The 16,346-nt window shown below is 47.6% G+C and overlaps 2 protein-coding genes across 7 annotated transcripts in view; both read right to left on the bottom strand.

The window, feature by feature from the left end:
• Btk29A (tyrosine-protein kinase Btk29A) overlaps positions 1–16,346 on the bottom strand; it is a 105,750-nt gene that overhangs the window by 18,372 nt on the left and 71,032 nt on the right. Inside the window, exon 1 of one of the 6 annotated variants that reach the window (XM_026816899.1) lies at positions 12,129–12,444. The exons of the other annotated variants lie outside the window; for them this stretch is intronic. Coding sequence (XP_026672700.1) covers positions 12,129–12,216 — 88 coding nt within the window. The 5' untranslated portion in view covers positions 12,217–12,444. Of the gene's footprint in view, positions 1–12,128; positions 12,445–16,346 lie in introns of those variants that run through there. 6 annotated transcript variants of the gene reach the window in all.
• On the bottom strand, positions 9,173–10,380 carry LOC108629035 (leucine-rich repeat transmembrane neuronal protein 2-like). Its single transcript, XM_018031391.2, has one exon. The coding sequence runs from the start codon at positions 10,300–10,302 to the stop codon at positions 9,271–9,273; it is 1,032 nt and encodes a 343-aa protein (XP_017886880.1). The 5' UTR covers positions 10,303–10,380; the 3' UTR covers positions 9,173–9,270.

Raw genomic sequence — 16,346 nt, 5'->3', positions numbered from 1 at the left:
CGTGTACCCTGATCACTCGAATAACCAACGATAAATACGCCCTCGTTAAATCAACTCATTTGTGACAGTTTGTGTGCAGCTAATTTCACTAAATACGTCACGCGTTCGCGGGTCAAACGTGTTCCTAACGTTCGCCAGTCAGCTGCGCCAGCTAAACTCTTTCATAGACTCGGTGACGTATTACAGGCACGCGCTCCCTCAATTTAGAACGTAATTCAAATTATTGACGAGTACCGAAATAACTTGCGAGAGATTTTTGTTAAAAGGAAATAATAACTTTTCAATGAAGCATTCTCGGACGCGAGTTTGTACGGACCGACTTTTACACGGTAGTCCTCATCGGTACGTGGTACGAGTTCGGTCCTGAGTTTTTCCGTACATCTTCCGTTTCTACATACGCGTGTATTTTATTTTGTGCATAAAATTCATTTATCGGCTATGAACGTCGGATAATCCTGGATCCGTTATCGCAGTAGCTCTGAAACTAATAACTTTGCAGCTGAGTCGGTTTTCCACGCCACGTCGTGTCAATATTTGCGCTGATATTTGCGCGCACCATAGCTTTCCTTTATTTGCGTTCGTCGATACGCGGCCACCAATTTTCAGAGAGAAACCGATCCTTTGTATCTTTCGTCTTTCGAGAACGTAGCAGACTCGCGATTATCCCTACGAGCTCGAATTTCATACCAAGAGACACGTAGAAGTACTGCGCCTCTATTGAATTAAATCCACGTTTCCTCACCCCTTCATCCACGAATTAAAACCGTATTAAATGTTTTATTTATATCGGTGCGTTGAGTGAGATGGTTCCGCGTAGATGTCCCATGTAGCTAGGGAAGCTAACGTCGACATAATATTCTCATTCTCCATCGTCGCTCAGTGTCATCAAATGAAAGCTCGTGGGGCACGTTCTCCTGTATCACGTGCACCATTCTAGTTTGAAAAAGGTATTTCCACGTGTCTCGGCACAATAGGGGTACAAACGTCGACGGGGGAAAGATGCGCCACGTAATTCAACGGGTTAAAAAGAGGGAAAGCGTCGCGCACGGATATTTCGGTGTGAAATGTTTTCGTGATTCTGCGAATTTCCTTCTTTCTGATTAAACTGTCGATGCACAAAATTAATTTGCAACACAAAGAAACGATTCCGAAGTCTCAAGTTCGAGACTCGTTCGCAATCCTACGTCGTTTACTCGATTACAGAATTTTACGTTCGTTCAACTTGATCTGTTCATGAAACGGAGCCTGATAATTTCCCAATATCGCGTCGAACCGATTCCGTAATGGCACTCCGCCCTCGCGCCTACGCGTGCTCGCCTATTTACCCATCCTGTACGCACACGCATCTGTGTTTGCGTGCACGCTTTATTGATGCCCGTTCCGCTTCGTGCATCCGCACACGATGATATCGCGTCCATGATAATTATTATATTCAAACTCGATGCATCTATGTCCCTTCTGACGTGCCCACGAGCCGCGCGCACGCTTCTGCATGGAATCGGTCGATCTCAAATCTCACGTCGTCGTAATCAAAGTACACTGACGATGTACGACTGGAACTCGAAAAATTAAAATCCTTGCGTTCGATCCGATCTCATCGTCGAAGACGTTCACCTAATTTGCGCGCAAGTCCGTAAATTATGAAGGGAAACATCCCGAGGTGTCGGGACACGATATCAGAGCGTCGATCACGATGATCGATCACCGATTAAAAAACTGAGGAGTCGACCATACTTTATCCACCGTCGTTGGGTCGTTTGTCTTTCCATGCATTACCATCGAAAGCGATCGACCGTTCTGGGCGACCGTTTCCGGTATGTTCGTTGGCAAACTCTGTCGCCGACACCTACCCGCTACGTATAATGGACAGGCCCGTCTCGCCTGATGTTTACCGGAACGAACCTCGTTCGCTCACCGAAACGGTCAGGCGAATAATTTTGAATAAAAATAAGTTTTGTCGGTCGATCAACTGAACGCGTCGATTCGAGCGTTTGGACGAACCGGCGCCCAGTCGCTCAATTAGGCGCGATTGAGACAGGATCATAGTTATCCGACACGAGACTCGCTCCTCGTTCTTATCTTTGACGAAGTCGCCAAGTCTCGATCAGAAGTTTGTACGAACAATGGATGTGACGAGACAAAATGGGAATCCTGACGAATCCTGAGATTTAGACGAATTTTCAAACGTTAAAGACTAGTTTGAATTCTGCGCGTACCAAGGGATTTGAGACAGAGAACTTTAATTGTAAAAGAGATAACGAGAAGTTTTCTAAGTGCTTTCGCTGAAGATTCGTACCATGGAAAGTAGAGATAAAGGAAAATAGGGAATTTCTGTAGCGTTACGTCGACGTGAAAGAGGAACGTAGTTCGAAACTGGTCGCTCGAGAAGTACGTCCATCGATTAACGTTTCGAGAAAATCTATCGAAAATTTCTCAGCACTCTTTGTCTGTGATTCTAAAAGTGAAAATATCCGAGGAATCGTTAATTGCTACCCATCTCGATACGTCGTGCACGACGGAGCGGAAAAGGAATCGTGCAAAGGGATGTTCGTTCTCCCCTGAAAGGACGCCCGCTTTCAACGAGCGGGACGTCGTCTTTAATTCTTTAGATGGAACGATGGTGCGTGGAGCCGGGAGGCTTAGAACGCTGTATTAACGTTTCTTTTTTGCTCGCGAAATGTACTGGAAGGTTTCGCGGGATGTTTGATGAAACAACGGGCTTTAATGGGAAACAGCGCCGAGGTGTTTGGCAACCGGAATACTTCCACGAGAGTCGAACGTAATTTCGTTAATAGATTCGCATAAAAATGTACATAGGGGACCTCGTCGTTTCTTTCTTCGAAAGAAAATAAACATATTTACTGCAGCAAATTGCTCGGGCGTACACATAATTTCGACGTCGACTCGCTGGTCAAACGGTCGACCGGATTTTACTGTGCACTCACGCTTTCGAGTCATGTTTCTCTGTTAGGAGTTCTAATTGAAACGAACGAGACGTCACGGCACGAAGAACGTATCAATTGTCTTTGATGAAAAGGTGACTAGGAACTGGGTAAATCGCCGTGTACACGGTCAATTTCGATGACACCCCGCCTTTAAAGAGACGACCGGATCTCGTTGCACGTTCATGGTTCCGCGTCCCGGGTGCATCATCAACGAGATTGAAATGCAGATTACTCTCGGGCACCTTCCGTCGAAACGCGTCGTCGTCGTCGTCTGCTCGCAGCGTTCCTCGGCCACAAAGGGGCCGTGCTCCGGCCGGCGTGCCAAAGAAGAAAAGGAAATTGTTCGGGTGTGTGCCCGGAGCTGTGTGCCCGGAGCTGTGTGCCATCGCGGATCCGAGCACGACGAACGAAGACGCCCGGCGAAGCCTCCTCCGCGAGATTACTACGCCCTTCGTCGTCGCCGTTTCGCGAGAGACCAAATATTACTCTGACAGACCGGAGGAATTTCTTACCGCTGAATATCGAGAAGTAAATTCGAAGGACCTCGTCGACTTTCCGATTGAGACTATTTTTGAACTCGAGTTCATCATGGTATTAGATTCAGTCTTTCTCCGATCAGAGAGACGAAGCGAGCGAGTGCAGGAATTTCTAGCGGTTCGCTCGTACGTATGAACACATAAGAACGAGGACAACTATTTATTGGAGCGCAGGCAGTCTCTCTTATTTGCCGCGCAAGTAGATGAAGTAATCGTCGTAGGAGAGCGAGAGGGATTGCAAGGTTCCCGTATGTATATCGTTGCGCTCGATCCGATCTACTTAATATTATAACGACGACGGCTTGAGGTCGAGCGACTGTTTTAAATAGGCCAGATGACTCGATCCGATCACGATGCCGTTCCCGTTCCCACGCTTAAACTTACGATTAGATCAGAACTGTCCTTTCTGCCATTTTCCGATTCTTTATGCTCCGTCGTTCGTTTAAAATTCGAGGCGTTCGGACCAGTCCCTTAAATCGAGCAAACGTCCCATTAAAGGGGAGAGATTTCTCACGTGGATTCTCACGAATAAATGAGTTCCACGGCTCAACGAGCCGGCTAATCGATTTTACGGTTCACTTCTTAAAAACAGAGAGCAACTGAAACTGATCGGTCAATGACTCGCTGCTGATACGTTTGGCGAATCGGTGACCATCTCACTGCGTATCATAGAACCATTATTTGAGAATGGGTGTAGAACTCGAGATTGTGATTTTATACGGTGGCCTTCTACGAGCGTAAGAATTCCTGCAGCTTTCAATTTCCACTTTTTACGTAAACTTCTTACACCGGCTACTAGGAACTTTCACACTCGAGAGCCTTGAACTTCTGCGAGAACGTTTCAAGAGATAGTATTGCAGCCGATGTGCCATTAGAGTCGCCATGAACTCTGTGTAACTTTTCTATACACCTTGACTCACATCGACGCGTGCCAGCTCGACATCTGTTCGCATCTTAGTCCTGAATTCAGGAGACGAAATTTAGAAAAGTACCTTTAGACGTCGTCGTACCGAACGTCGAATCGATGACGAGTATCCCACATGCGATTACCTGACGTTTCATAATTGCACTCGCACGTTTTAAAATTGTTATAAAATAAATTGAACGGACGTCTCTTGGCAAATTAAAATTTCTAGATTAGAATTTCTGAGTCATTCACGTGGTACATGATGACACGTCGAATGCGAATGGACGGGAAGTCGCGTTTCTATGATGATCTGGTGTAAATCTCGTATGCGACTCGTGCCGTTTCTAAATCTGGTTTCCATCGATACCAGAGGCTCACCTTGAAGCGTGACGTTTCCTCGAGAGCGCAGCGACACGACGGGCCAATAAAACGTGAAAAATTACCGTGCAATCTCTGCAACGGATACGCGTCTAGACTAGATACGCCGGTTTCCAACGTGTAACACAATGATGGACGTACCGGGTGGACGGGGGGGCTTCCGACGCGACGGCCGCAAATTAGAAAATAAAAGAAAGCCGTGTAAAAACGGGCGAAAGGTGGCCTTTATCTCTCCCTTTTTTTTGTTACGCTCCCCTTTGTCCATCGTTCGTCTCGAAAGCCCGGGAACAACGTAAAACCGAGTTTCTTAAACGACACCGTTAACCGTACGGTAACTGTTGCTGTCTGTTCTAATAAAAAATCTTTTCGCGTTAAACCTGTTTAACCGGCAGGCATAAATGTCGTCATGAAGATTAGTACGACGTTTCGTACGATCCTTAAATTTTTGACGAACACTGCGATTCGTCAAGAATCTTCTGAAAATGAACGGACGCTAACGAGCTCTCAAACTCGACCGCGATCGCGCGCTACAAAAAGTAGTAACGAGCGTCTTAGACGTCCTCGACCTCGCTCAGTTTTTACTGTTCTGATCAGAGATGTAACGGTTTCCTTCGGGGTCGAAGATTCGCTACGCGTCTCAATCATATTTTTCCTCGTATCGTCGATCATCTCGCCTGGCGATCGTTTTGCACGGCCGCCGATCGACTCTTCTCAAACGGCTTAATTGGCCCGAGAGAGATTTTCTAACGAACGGGGAAGCTGACCGATTTTATCTCGCTGTTCTCGGCCGAATCGGTCGAGTCCTCCGAACCGGCTAAAAAGTATCGTTCACGGTATCGACACGATTCTCCGACGGAAAAGGTTTTCGATTTAATTGGCTCGACCCGCTAGATGACCCGTAATAAATCGTAGAAAGTAACGGGCAAGCGGGAAGCGATAGCTAACTTCGATACTGTGCAAAATCGACTTCGCAGGGATGATTAAAAAAAGATAATTAATAGGAATTAAAAGTAGTAATTTGTTCCGAACGATGTAAAAACGTTTTTGTTCCGAGACTGATAAGATTCCAATTGTAACAGTCCGTCGTTAAGTTTCACGTTCAGGTGCCGAAATCTAAGCGGTGGTAAACAGTTTTACGATGCGGGTACTGAAAATCGAACACATCCGGCCCGTTTCAATATAATTTCTCACTTTTCCAGCGGTGTTGATGCACGCCGCCGCGGTGCTCGGCGTTTCCAGTCACGTATCGGAGCAGTTCTCCGAGTGCATCGCGAACGCACCCGGGGCTCTCTCGTGATCGTCCCGTCACCGAACCACCTCCGTTGTGAATCGAGTCTCGAAACGTCTCTCTCTTCCTCTCTCGATTCGGGATCCCGGCGCGGGTGCGACTCGCACAGGTATCTGTTTTCTGAAACGGTGTACGCGTCTAACGTCGCTTAAGAAGCCACACTTTCACCGCGGCTCGTGCCGATTCAGTGGCCACAGGTGGATATAACGTGTATAAAGTCCTTGTAATAAATATCGGATCTCGCATCGAAGGATGGGACGAAGCCCACGCGTAATTTTTACACTTACCGTGGGACAATCTTCATTGTACAGATATAATTTCGTATTGATTCACTCCGTATAAAATAGAGCCTGCTCGGTTTCGATCCTCCAGGAAGCGACCACTGTCCAGCGCGACTCTAATAAATTACGGATCCTGTAATATCCGTCAAGAGTTGTGTGCTAATCTTCACAGAAATGTCAATCTTCGCGTACGTGTTTAGCTTAGGATATGATTGATTTCGCGATGATCGATCGCAGGACGGAAGCTTGATAAATTGGTTAGCCTCGAAGTCGGCTAGACACCCTCTTCTATCTTTTTGATAAGGGCTCTCCGAGACACTCTCGATTCACCGGGTTATTAATCCGGCGACGGTTAACAGTGCTGGAGCATCGGTCTAATCAATTGTTTTAAATTCGTTTCAACAATGTTTGAAATATGTAATACGATCGAAACTCCTGAAATCTGAGAGCACTGCTTCTTCCGTTTTCAGGTATTTTTCCAGCGCGGATTTGGAATTCCAACATGAGAGCGCTCGCTCTTTCCAGTGCCACTTGGCTATTCCCGATCCGAATATTTTTCTCCGAAATCTACTGGCTCTATCTTTTTATCCCCTTTTCCCTGACACCAAGTTTTTCGCCCCGAGCGTAAAAGCGAGTGCGAGGTCTCGATTTTCCTGTTTACGCGTGAGGAACGGTAATCGTTTTCCGTTTCACGATTTTCCAGTCGCCCCTTCCCCCGAATAGAATTCCGCTACAAGGACACGCGAACGTAGCCCGGGAAATCGTTTCACGTGGATCTTCCTTTACGCGAAAAATGATTGTTGATACCGGGACTCATTAGGCACGGTTTGAAAGCGGGTACTTTCCGTCCTCGTGCATCGAAAAAGAAGCGGGACGAAAACAGTGAGAGAGAGGAAAAAAAAATCGACGCGAGGACTAGTTTTCCGCGGAGTACGACCGTGAACTTGCTTCGGTTTTCCCAGTCCTGACTACTCGAGAGAGGCCGCGACCCATTTCCCTGGTCCGCCGATTCTTTGAAACCTCGCTTCTTTCCAGTAATTAAACGAAACAGGGTCAATCGTTCGGCGAACGGAGCGAACGCAACGAGGACGGGCCGTTTCCTTCGCGCAAACACCGAAGGATCGATCGGTCGATCAAATTTGCTTCTGATTCCGAATCGGCGAGTTATCACGTCCGTGACACCTTTTCTAGCGCGTCGGCATTTTCAAGGCTGCTCGTGCACCTCCCACCGAGTAACTTTCTAACGTGTCGATGAAAAGTCCAGAGGTACTCACGCGAGGTCGTCGAACGACCGCTCCGTCCCGCTCACTTGTGCTCGAGCGACGTACGTACAATATTGTGCGACGAACAACGACACGATAATCATATCGATAGAACGTTTTAAACAGCCAGTGGAACTCATTTTATGTCATTTACATACCTCTGGTATATAATAATATATGGATTCTTGAAACCCGTGCAAATAATAAATAAATAAATAATATAAATAAACAAATAAATTCGATATTTCGATTACGTGCAGTTGCATTTTGTGCGCGCGTAAATACGTATTTGCGATCTACTCGTTAGAGGAAACACGAGGAAAGATTCGAGTGGAAAAAAAGAATGGCAAATGGATTGCTGACGCTTTACGGCAGGTTCATTGAAATTCGTCCAATGATTCTTGACGCACGAACAGCGGAAGGACGTTATTCTCCATGTGCGTATTCGCGCGTTTTCGTTCGCGAAGGGCACGTGATCGGATCGAATCGGCCTCGCGAACGCCGTTTGTTATGCGGAGCTCGTTATCCGCGGTCACAAAAATTAGCACGCTGGATTTAAATTCCTAGAACGGAAGCCGGGCCGTTCGACGATCGTTTGCAACGACCGTCAAAACGAAAATCGGTAACGTCGTAAACCTCGCGTTTTTCTTCTTTACTACGAACGTCTGAAAGAACGAAACTTGATCCACGGTCTCTGTAAAGTCGGTCTTCCATAAAAAAGAAGGAGAAGAAGAAAGAGGAACGGACTTCGCTGAGCCGTATGAGAGCTCTGTAAAAAGGATGGACCCACGAAGAATCGTCTCCACTGGGGAACGTTTCACAGTGAAAGGGTGGTCTGATCGTAGGATCGTTTCTCGGAAAGGGAGAAGTCTTCCTTTATGCCCGTAAGAGAGAAAGACTCGCGCAAGATTTTCCTAACGCTGTTTCGTTGTACAAAGAACATGATCCGTGTAGGAAAATAGAAGAATCGAACGTAACTCTGGTGAACGCGCCCTTTGGCTGCGCGAGAACCTTTGAAATAATTCCCGAACCGGGTCTTGCTCGCGCTCCGTTTCATTTCAATCCCGTATATTTATTTGTCGACGGTTTCTCTCGTCTCGCCGAAACGTAATTACGGTCGTCCGAGGTTTCGTCGTTCATTTTTCAACGACGAAGGAAACTCCGTTCTCCGCCGGAGCAGAAATTCCAAGACCCGTCCTTGAATCTCGATGCAGCCCGAACGTATTCTAGTCGCGACTCCGAAATTTGACTTTCAAATAATTATGAATCGCCTTGCCCGATCCGTCGCTACGCATAAACGAATAAACTCCACCGTACGATTTCGCTGCGAACGCACGCGTTTGAAACGAGTCTGAAACATGTCGATCGTACGTCGACGGCCTCCCGGTTCGAGTCGCGTCGTAAGAGGGAACAGGTACAGTGGGCGTGGGTCGAAACGAACACGGGGTAGACCCGCGATCTTGACATTAGGCGTGGCAGGAAAGCGAATGCCTTCCCTTCTTGCCTCGGTATCATGAAATTATATAGGTCACGTAAACAGTATGAAGTATCGTTTCGCGATAGCACGACGAAACGTCCAATTGAATCGACAGACTTTATTTTACTCAATGATTCGTTTGATCAACACTTTATTCGATCATGGGTCACTACCCAGACGCGCCACAAAGATCAGCTTACGTGGCGTACACCATGGTCAAACTGGTCAAACCGTAATCCTTTCTGTCCACGCTGGTCAAATTGTTATTGGTGAGGTACAGAAGCTTCAACGCAGGGAGTCCTCCGAACGCGCCACTCTGCACCACGCTGATCTCGTTACCGGACAGATCCAGTTTCTTCAGACTCTTCAGCCCGTTGAACACGCCGGTGTCTACGTGAGACAGTCGATTCTTCCTCAAGTGCAGATCCTCCAATTGAGTCAGATCGGCGAATGCTCCCGGTTCGATGTCGGTGATCCGGTTGCTGTGCAGGCTCAAAATTCTCAGACTGATCAGTCCCTTGAAGTCGGACTTGGAAACGCTGCTCAGTCGATTCTCTTCGAGGAACAGACCGTCCAACTTGTGCAGACCCCTGAAAACTCCGGACTCGATGGAGGTCAGCTGATTGTTCTCCAGATGGAGACGCGACAACTCTGGCATTTGGCTGAAAGTTCCCGATTCTATGTTCGCGATCTTGTTATCGTTCAGCCAGAGAAACAAGAGCGACGAAGATAACCCGGCGAACGAGTCACTGCTGATCGATTCGACGTCGTTGTGGCCCAGGTAGAGCCATATCAGATTCGACAGTCCTCCGAACGAGTCCTTCGGTATCTCGTTGATCTTGTTGAAGATCAGAGACAACGAACGCAATTGCTTTAATTCCGAGAACAGATTCGGCGACAGGGGAATCACGTTACCGTCCAGATCCAGACGAACCAAGTTTTCCAACCCGCGGAACGATCCCTTCTGCACCACCGAGATCTTGTTACCCAGTCCCAGGTTCAGTTTCGCTGTCGTTAAATTCTTAAACGCGTCCTCTCGAATGGCCAGCAGATCCAAGTCGTGTATGTCCAGCCCGTCTTCGAATTCCTGTTGTGTGACGTCTACCAAGGTTCCTTTTTCATGGCACACCGTATAACCGGTGACGCGTTTGCACGTGGCTTGCTCCGATTTTCCGATCGCCGAAATCAGCAGGACGATCGACACCAACCACAGGTGAGACTCCGACATCTCGACGATTCTTTGTTCACCAAACGATTCGACGATCGACTCGAGACTGAGACGGTTTTTCCCAGACCTCGTTTATGCATTTATTTATTGCATCGCGATGGAGGGAGACCGCGACCTCTGACACGATTATCTGCCGAGGAGGGAAACGGATTCTCGCGAAACGTCAGATCTCTTATCGCAATTCCACGGATTCGTACAATATCACTTTTTACATTGTTACGCGTTCGTCAGAACTGTTTAGACACTGGAGACTTTGAGGAAATTTGTTTAAATGGGTCACGGATTCGATGCCTGAATCGTCTGGGTGTCGGGCGAACAGATTCGCCGAGCCATAGGACACGACCGTGAACTTGCTTCGGTTTTCCCGATTGCTCTCGACGAAGAGGGGTTCTTTTCCACGACCTATTTTTCCCTTCGGCATTATTTAAAAACGCACCTTGCAATCGAAGACATCGGCAATCAATAAAGCAACGATACGACCGTTCGAGTCTGTACCCGAGCCTTTGGAAATTGCCCCGAACAATGCGGGAAATTGCCAAAGGATCTCCGTCTCCCGCGCGTTGCGCAATCTAATATTTTGACCTTTCCCCTCCCTCACCGTTTATTCTTCTTGGCAATTACCAGAACGCAACGTATTTGATTAATACTGCATGATTACTTACATCGATTTGATATCGTAGTCATTGCGAAAAACATCCGTGGTATTTTTTCGTCGCTGGTCGGTTAAAGGAAAATGCATTGTGAACAGAAATTTCACTTGACCGCTGCGATGCGCACCAGCTGTTACGAACACAATTGCGATCTGGTCGTAATTCGCACAAACGAGATGTTCATAAAACGAAAGTGTTTGCGACGAAGCTTAGTCGAGCGGTGTAAAAAGTACAGCTCGTCGAAAGACTCGTGGTCGACCCTTTGCTCGACGCGAGCACTGAAAAGGAGAGAATTCCAGCCCGGCCCGGTGATCGTGGGTAACCTTTTGCATTTTGCGCAAGCGATATTTCAATGTGAACACGATCGCGAGGCGAGCGAGCGAGCGAGCGAGCGAGCGAGCGAGCGCGGATGCTTTCGCCCGAAGTGAACCGAGGAACGGAAGAGAAACGGGGCGAGCAAGAAACCGCGGCCGATCGAGCATCGTTTCGTTTTCCCTCGCCGATTCTTACGGATTGTCCAATTTAGAATTTTTTGAACGAGGATCACCTCGCTAATTCATAGCTCAGTGGTTCGACGAGTGCAGCTTACCCAATAGATCCGTTCGAAAGTCGTCCAAGTCGACGATCACTTGATTTTTCGACGAGTTTCTCCTCGCTGTCACGATTTTCCGTAAAAGAGAAATTCGTCGGAGAAGCGAGTGATCGCGAACTTCTTCAGACATTCGATCCGGACGGCTCTTTCCGTTTTCCGGTGTCGAACGATGAAAACAAGATTCGTCGGCGACAAAGAGCACCGCGGGACGGGAGTCGGCCGTTTGATTTACACAGGTAATTAAACGACGTCAGGGGGAGATTAATAAACCGAAGGAAATTAGATCGGAGGTACACAGCTACGCTTCCCATTACCGGGCGACACACGTACGACGCTTTCACGAACGCTTTAGATAACCGTTTATCACGGCTCACTATCTCGTTCGGGTCCGATCGATCGGCCGCAAGATCCGATGCATTTTAAGCGTTTAATTATATGCCACTCGTGATACCCGCATAATGTCACGGGAAAGTTTCTCTCGCGGATCAGAATCTCCTATTAAAATCGCATCGGTGCGATTATATAAAATGACAAAGTCGTGCCGTATGGGCTCGGTCGTTGAAAAGCGAACGATCGAAACGTACCAGAGTTCGGGTGGGCAGTGTTCGTCGCCGAGTGAACAGCGTTGGTCGCAGCGTTGGCGACCTGCTTCAACGCGCTTATCACCATCATGTCTTTTGTCACACTTCGATCTCAACTGTCCCATGCAGAACGCGTCCAGGAACTCGATGCCAAAACTACTCGCGACCAACGACGATCGACGTTAAACCGAAAATGATCCTTGAAACGTGTTCGCACGCGTCTCTCACGCAAAAGACGCGTTCTCCGGTTCGACGACGTTGCCACGGGAAAATGGAAATGGGCTCTGAACGACAGCGACCGGTCGTGACCGTCGTCTAGGCTCGACTAAGTGGTTCCAACACGTAGGAAACGCGAAAGCCAGTCGCCGGGGATCGGTGGTCGCCCCTCTTCTTCTTTTGGCCTTCTTCGAACGGAGTTTCACCTTCACGGAAGTCTGGCTCGCGAGGCTCGCGCGCGCGTAGGTGTCGGACAACGCCGGATCCACTCTATTTCGCCGGCCCGAGGCGGATGACCCGCGAGCGAGCGTTACGCGCCGCGGGCTTCGCGATGATCGAATCGTCAGGGCTCGACGCCGTCGTTGCGTTTTCGACCCAGTTCCACGTCTTCCGTGTCGCTCCTCGAGGAAGAGCGTTCGACGTTCACGCGAGGTTCCACGGATTCGTCGATTCTCTTCACTCCTGAGATTCGGCGCTCTTCTTCTGTGACGGCGCGTCACACGGATCGACCAGCTCCTCTCTGTGCGACCGATCGATCTCCAGAATTTTACTCTCTCGTTTTCCCGATTGTATCATCACATAAAACGACGGCAACGTGATCGCGAATTTTATGGGTGGGTGCACGTCAGAACATCAACGGCGAAACGACGTTTCTAAATTTAATTTCTCAAATAACCGCTACGAAAGTTTCATTCCGCATCAGTATTCGCGATCTACGGATCAACGATTTAGAGATTGTAACGAACGGAGAGCGGTCTCCCTCGAGCGAACGAAATCCTTTTAAAAAACAATTGTGAAACAGAAGCCAGAAAGTTCGTCGTCCCCTGGCGACATACGATGATTCAACGGTGCTGCCGTTTGCTCCGATATAACGTCACTCGATATTCTTCGCGGAAACCTAAGAAACGGAGGGGTCCTTGCACGCGTACCTACGTGTATGAGCGTGTGCGGGATCCTTCGTTGGAACCGATACCGGTGTCCCGTGTTCGCCGTCGTGTGCGGTTGGTGAACGGCCGAGTCGAGTTTCATTTACACCGGTAAAGCTACCGGTGAGTCGAGCAGGTGAACAAATCGGGGGACAAGAAAAATGTTACGCGATCACCTACTTATCGTGCATCTCGTTTTCTCTCTTTCACCGACGATTCTTGACACCGACAAATCTTACTGTTCGTAGCTCTGTCGCGATACCGAACGATACCAGAGCAATAGAATTTTCAATTCTAGTATCGCAGGTGCATCGACTATGAAGTATTCATCTGATTATGTTACGATCAATGTCACCGATTTTCTACCATTACTCGTTTTTTTATTTCTATATCTGTATTATATAAAATGGGTTCTTGAGATCCGTGAAATGCATAAATAAATAAATACATTATAACGATTCGTGGAATGAAATTTAAACTGATCGTGAGACGGTCTCACGATCCGTGACCAAATCCCAGCGAGATCAGAGGATTAAAAGGAGGAAACAAAGGAGGTGCCGTTTCGAGCGGAACCTACTTTCGGGTTTTCACGGGCCAAGACGAAGATTCACGCCGCGAGAGGGAGAGGAGAGAGTAGGCAATCTCGCCTAAAAGGCTGTTATCCCGCGGCTTCGATTCCTTCCGAGGCTAGACACGGCCCGGATCGAAGTTTCAACGGTACAAAATGGCTGGGGACAGTCGCCAGCCGTCGTTGGCTCGGCACTTCGCGACGAGCACCTATCTCTGCCACTCTCATCAATGTCCAATTAGGTATACGAGGATGAACCGCTAAAACTTTGTACCTCGAGTGCCCGGTCTGCCCGATTCTCTCGAGGCGGAGCAGTCAGTTATAAAATGAACATTCTCACTTTCCTCAAACTCTAGCAGACTGTTCGCGATTGATTTTTGGAAAATCGGGCGAACGCAAGACAAATATTTTCTTACGACATTCAAACAGTAACGATGCAAGGCCGTAGGTTTCACGGATTCGTAAAAACATTGAATTTACGGTAAAAAGTGCAGAATATTAAGAGTACTCTCGTACTCGATTTATATTTCATTGACGAAACGTTCTGTTCCGCATGAAAATCTGACGGTGTATGAGTTTTCAAAGATCAGACAATCTGTGGAAGTATGGAGGGTCGTTCAATTTTCACGCCTGATTCACCGCTAAGCAACGCGAAAATCTGTCTCGCGAGTAGCAATCAGCGAACGATCGCTTAGCATTCCGTTTAATTGAAACTCGAAATTAAAAGGGGACCGGTTAAAATTCTCGTAGCAATGGTCGGAATAATGCATCGTCAACGTCCAATTAAATTCGCTGGCTGCTTCTTCTGCTCCGCCCGTGGCCGAACGAATCGTCTCTCTCTCGCCGTGGGATACGAATCGCGGGAAACAGTCTGTACAGCTTTCGGTTTTACGTAGTTCTACCGGGAGAGAGGTTTCAGAGGTTTCTACGAATCCATCTGCCGCCCGTGTATTTATTCAAAATGACATAAAAGCGAGAGCGAGCCGGACGGTTCGATGTTAAAATAGGAAGGGAAGTCGCCTCGAAACTTAATTACATTTCATTTCTATTATTAACCACGGTAAATACGTATGCACATTATGACCGAACCACTGATACGATTTCATTCCTGGACATTTTTATAATTCGTACAGAAGAGAAAGTCGATCGTTTCGATCATTTTTAAGCTTCAGTACATGAATTTAGAACTTTAGTGTAGATCTTTAGGATTCCCAGAAAATGGTAGGCCAAATATTCGAATAGGTTTCGTAAATGGTTCTGTTCGTTTAAGTTTAAAGGAAACGCGGTGACGCAACGCTCACAACTTTCTAGCCTGATCCCAGGCGAGGCGGACCGTTCCTCGCCCGTAACGCGGTTGTCAGGGAACTACGGCGACTCAGACGTTTTTCTCCCAGAACTCTTCTTCCGATTTTCCCTTTCAAGGAGCCACGGTAGTCACGTGGCTTTCAATGACGCAACGACCGTCGCCGAAAACATGCAAAATCTGGGAGCGAACACGTTTCTCGGTCTGATATGTAATTGACAAGAGTTTTGGGTCGTCTGGTACCTCTTCGAGGGGACGGAAGTTGAATTTAACTTGCTCTGGTCTCGTATTCGTTTAGCATCGCACATTACAATTTTGTTTCACGTTACAAGAATTCTTTTTCTAAAAGTTACCAGTCAGCAATTAGAGGGGGTTGTCTATCGGCAGGGAACGAAGTGGCGTTCGCGACGAACAATGTACTCTCTCAGTCGCGTCGTTTTAATAAAAATCGCTCGGACGGCACAAATCCCGGGCACGTCGATACAAAGAGACACGAACGAGGAGTCGAGAAGTGGTCGCACCGATGCGACCGAGAAACTGTGCGATCAGCACGTCCGATACCCAATTTTCCTCGAGACCAGCTGGTATCAACAGTTTCTCCACAAAAACGGAGGGAACTCTCGATTTATATTCTAATTAGATGATAAAGTGATCGAGCATGTTCTTTCCAACGAAGGTTCGCCGAGCCGAAATCCATAGACGGACCGATTCTGAGCCGTAGAAACGGGAAAGGGAACAGAAAACGCCGGTTCGTTCGATGGAGAGTGAGCGAAGAAACGGCGAGAGAAAGGGCGAATCGTGTGTGTCGAACACCGCGACCAGCTTTTGTCGTCGTTTCTGGCCGCGTCCCGGCGTAATTAAAATTCTACGGACTCGTCCCGAGTTTGGACGATCTCCAAAATCTCCGAACGAAGTTACGTCGAATCGATCCGACGCGACGCCGAATCTTGGCGCTGATATCGTCTGGCCAGCATAAAGAAGCTGTCGATCGATGGAACACGAAATTTATTGTTGCCCGTATATATATTTTATATGAAGAGAATAGCTCAGTTTGGTAAATTTCTTTTAAAATTGATGCATCCGGAGTATAAAATCGATTAGAATTTTGTAACAGCTGTTTTCCACGTGAACGAGTATCGAATCGGTCATGCATCGAATAAATAGGAGAAAAGTAAACACTTTCTGCTGTCATGAAATATTTTACGGTT

Source organism: Ceratina calcarata, unplaced genomic scaffold, assembly GCF_001652005.2.
Source record: "Ceratina calcarata isolate Rehan_Ccalc_2016 unplaced genomic scaffold, ASM165200v1 scaffold551.2, whole genome shotgun sequence".
Lineage (NCBI taxonomy): Eukaryota > Metazoa > Arthropoda > Insecta > Hymenoptera > Apidae > Ceratina > Ceratina calcarata.
Note: the sequence above shows the minus strand (reverse complement) of the source record. Positions and strands in the feature narration are given on the sequence as shown.